General features: G+C 57.5%; 1 protein-coding gene across 2 annotated transcripts in view; it reads left to right on the forward strand.

Moving 5' to 3' along the window:
- Positions 1-226: 226 nt before the first annotated feature.
- dsx-c73A (doublesex cognate 73A) overlaps positions 227-2,831 on the forward strand; it is a 109,371-nt gene continuing 106,766 nt past the window's right edge. The window contains exon 1 of one of the 2 annotated variants that reach the window (XM_045744974.2): positions 227-725. In XM_045744974.2, coding sequence (XP_045600930.1) covers positions 360-725 — 366 coding nt within the window. In that variant the 5' untranslated portion in view covers positions 227-359. The remainder of the gene's footprint in view (positions 726-2,831) is intronic. The other variant, XM_045744975.2, reaches the window with a different exon arrangement.

Genomic DNA, 2,831 nt, shown 5'->3' on the forward strand with positions numbered 1-2,831 from the left:
AGTTTCTGAATCCACTCTACCACGCCGCCTCCCCCATGATGCTGGGCTCCACACAGCTCTACTCTTGACACACATGCTCACGGTTCACCGCTCGCAAGGTCTCACACTAGGGAGGATGTTAACGCACACATGCACGCGTGAACGCACGCATGCACGCGTGAACGCGCTCACACGCACAGGTGGCGCGGGTGTGGCCTGAGGCCTGCTGGCTGCTCTGGAGACTTGAACACGCCAGTAGCAAGTGAGCCGCCGCCGTAGACGGACGTGTCTCGCCCGACCCTCCCTCACCCTCTCAAGTGAACGCCAATCCGAAACTTTTGATCTTGCTCGCAAGTTCGTGAAAACTGTAGCCAGGAAAAATGGTGAATGTGGTCACGCGCGCTGTGGTGGCGGCGGCCGTGCTGGCTGTGGCTGCCACCGGCATCGAGCTCATAGAGAACTACTACAAGGGAGAGAAGTATGAACCCGAAGGTGGGAGTATTGAGGAACGTTACCCATACTCCTCTTCCCTCATCGCCGCCGCCTTCTCCCCCAAAGCCCACGCCCCAGAGGCGCTGCAGGCCCGCAAGATGTCTGAGGAAGATGCCGGCGACGTGCCCTTCGCGCAGCTCATGTACCAGCTGGGTATGGCGCTCCACGGGACGCCCGCCGCTAACAACCAGCTGGAGGAGGCAGCCAAGGACGGAGAACCACGCAACATGGACACGGAGACAGACAGGAAAAAGGTAAAGTGTTGTTCGTTGTTCTTCATAATGTTGTTTGGTGCGACGCAGGCTCCAGGCCGGTGCTTCTGGTAAGGTATACAAGTGAGCAGGAATGATTACTTGGGGCAGCTTCAGTGTTCCGGCTCTCACAAGCCCTGGCATCCGTCACCCCTCCCCCCATGGACGGCTGGCATCCGTCACCCCTCCCCCCATGGACGGCTGGCATCCGTCACCCCTCCCCCCATGGACGGCTGGCATCCGTCACCCCTCCCCCCATGGACGGCTGGCATCCGTCACCCCTCCCCCCATGGACGGCTGGCATCCGTCACCCCTCCCCCCATGGTCGGCTGGCATCCGTCACCCCTCCCCCCATGGACGGCTGGCATCCGTCACCCCTCCCCCCATGGACGGCTGGCATCCGTCACCCCTCCCCCCATGGACGGCTGGCATCCGTCACCCCCCATGGACGGCTGGCATCCGTCACCCCTCCCCTCATGGACGGCTGGCATCCGTCACCCCCCATGGACGGCTGACATCCGTCACCCACCATGGACGGCTACCATCCGTCACCCACCATGGACGGCTGCCATCCGTCACCCACCATGGACGGCTGCCATCCGTCACCCACCATGGACGGCTACCATCCGTCACCCACCATGGACGGCTACCATCCGTCACCCACCATGGACGGCTACCATCCGTCACCCACCATGGACGGCTACCATCCGTCACCCACCATGGACGGCTACCATCCGTCACCCACCATGGACGGCTACCATCCGTCACCCACCATGGACGGCTACCATCCGTCACCCACCATGGACGGCTGGCATCCGTCACCCACCATGGACGGCTGGCATCCGTCACCCACCATGGACGGCTACCATCCGTCACCCACCATGGACGGCTACCATCCGTCACCCACCATGGACGGCTACCATCCGTCACCCACCATGGACGGCTACCATCCGTCACCCACCATGGACGGCTGCCATCCGTCACCCACCATGGACGGCTGCCATCCGTCACCCACCATGGACGGCTGCCATCCGTCACCCCCCATGGACGGCTACCATCCGTCACCCACCATGGACGGCTGCCATCCGTCACCCACCATGGACGGCTGACATCCGTCACCCACCATGGGTGATATTTAGAATTTATAAACGATCATCTTCGGAAGCCTCTAATGCTCTGTATTGCTAGTTTGGTACCATAAGACTAGAGTATCAGTAATGGCACGGTACCATTACAGTACCATTCATAACCACTGGCACCAGGCGCCCCTTAATCACCCCCCCCCCCCCGCGCCCCCCCCCTGGCACCCATCAACAATGGACGCCTCCTACACAAACTTGGATATTATAAAACGATACAAATAGTTACATTGTTCAACGGGAAATCAATAAGTTAAAGATCACACACTCGAGGCATTAAAGTGTCACGCGCGCGCTGGCCTCTTTCTTGCCCCCATCATCAGTGACGGGGGAGGGAGGGCACAGGTGTGGAGGGAGGGAATTCACAGGTGTGGAGGGAGGGAATTCACAGGTGTGGAGGGAGTGCACAGGTGTGGAGGGAGTGCACAGGTGTGGAAGGAGGGAAGGCACAGGTGTGGAGTGAGTGAGTGGAGTCTGCCTCACTTGGGTGGAGTATTCCATTAGGGGAACACACATCTTCAGTACACAAATGCATTGAGTAATGTTTGTGAAACGAGTCATGCAAACCAGGGGCCAGATTCACGAAGCCGTTACGCAAGTACTTTCGAACGTGTACATCTTTCCTCAATCTTTGACGGCTTTGGTTACACTTATTAAACAGTTTACAACCTTAATCAACTGTTTTTATTGTTATAAACAGCCTCCTGGTGCTTCGGAGCTCATTAACTGTTTAAAAATTGTAAACAAAGCCGTTTAAGATTGAAAAAAGATGGACAGGCTGGTAAGTACTTGCGTAACCGCTTCGTTAATCTGGCCCCTGGTCACTGAATATATTTGATCTCATCCACTAGCGGCTGTGTCAATAGGTCTCGCTCTTCCTTGTTAGAGACACGAGGGAGAGGCAACGGTGATGGTCGTTATTGGTGAGGTCGTACAGTACTACCCATATTATTGTAGGGGTCGTACTGTA

Source organism: Procambarus clarkii, chromosome 8 (genome assembly GCF_040958095.1).
Source record: "Procambarus clarkii isolate CNS0578487 chromosome 8, FALCON_Pclarkii_2.0, whole genome shotgun sequence".
In the NCBI taxonomy this organism is placed as follows: Eukaryota; Metazoa; Arthropoda; class Malacostraca; order Decapoda; family Cambaridae; genus Procambarus; species Procambarus clarkii.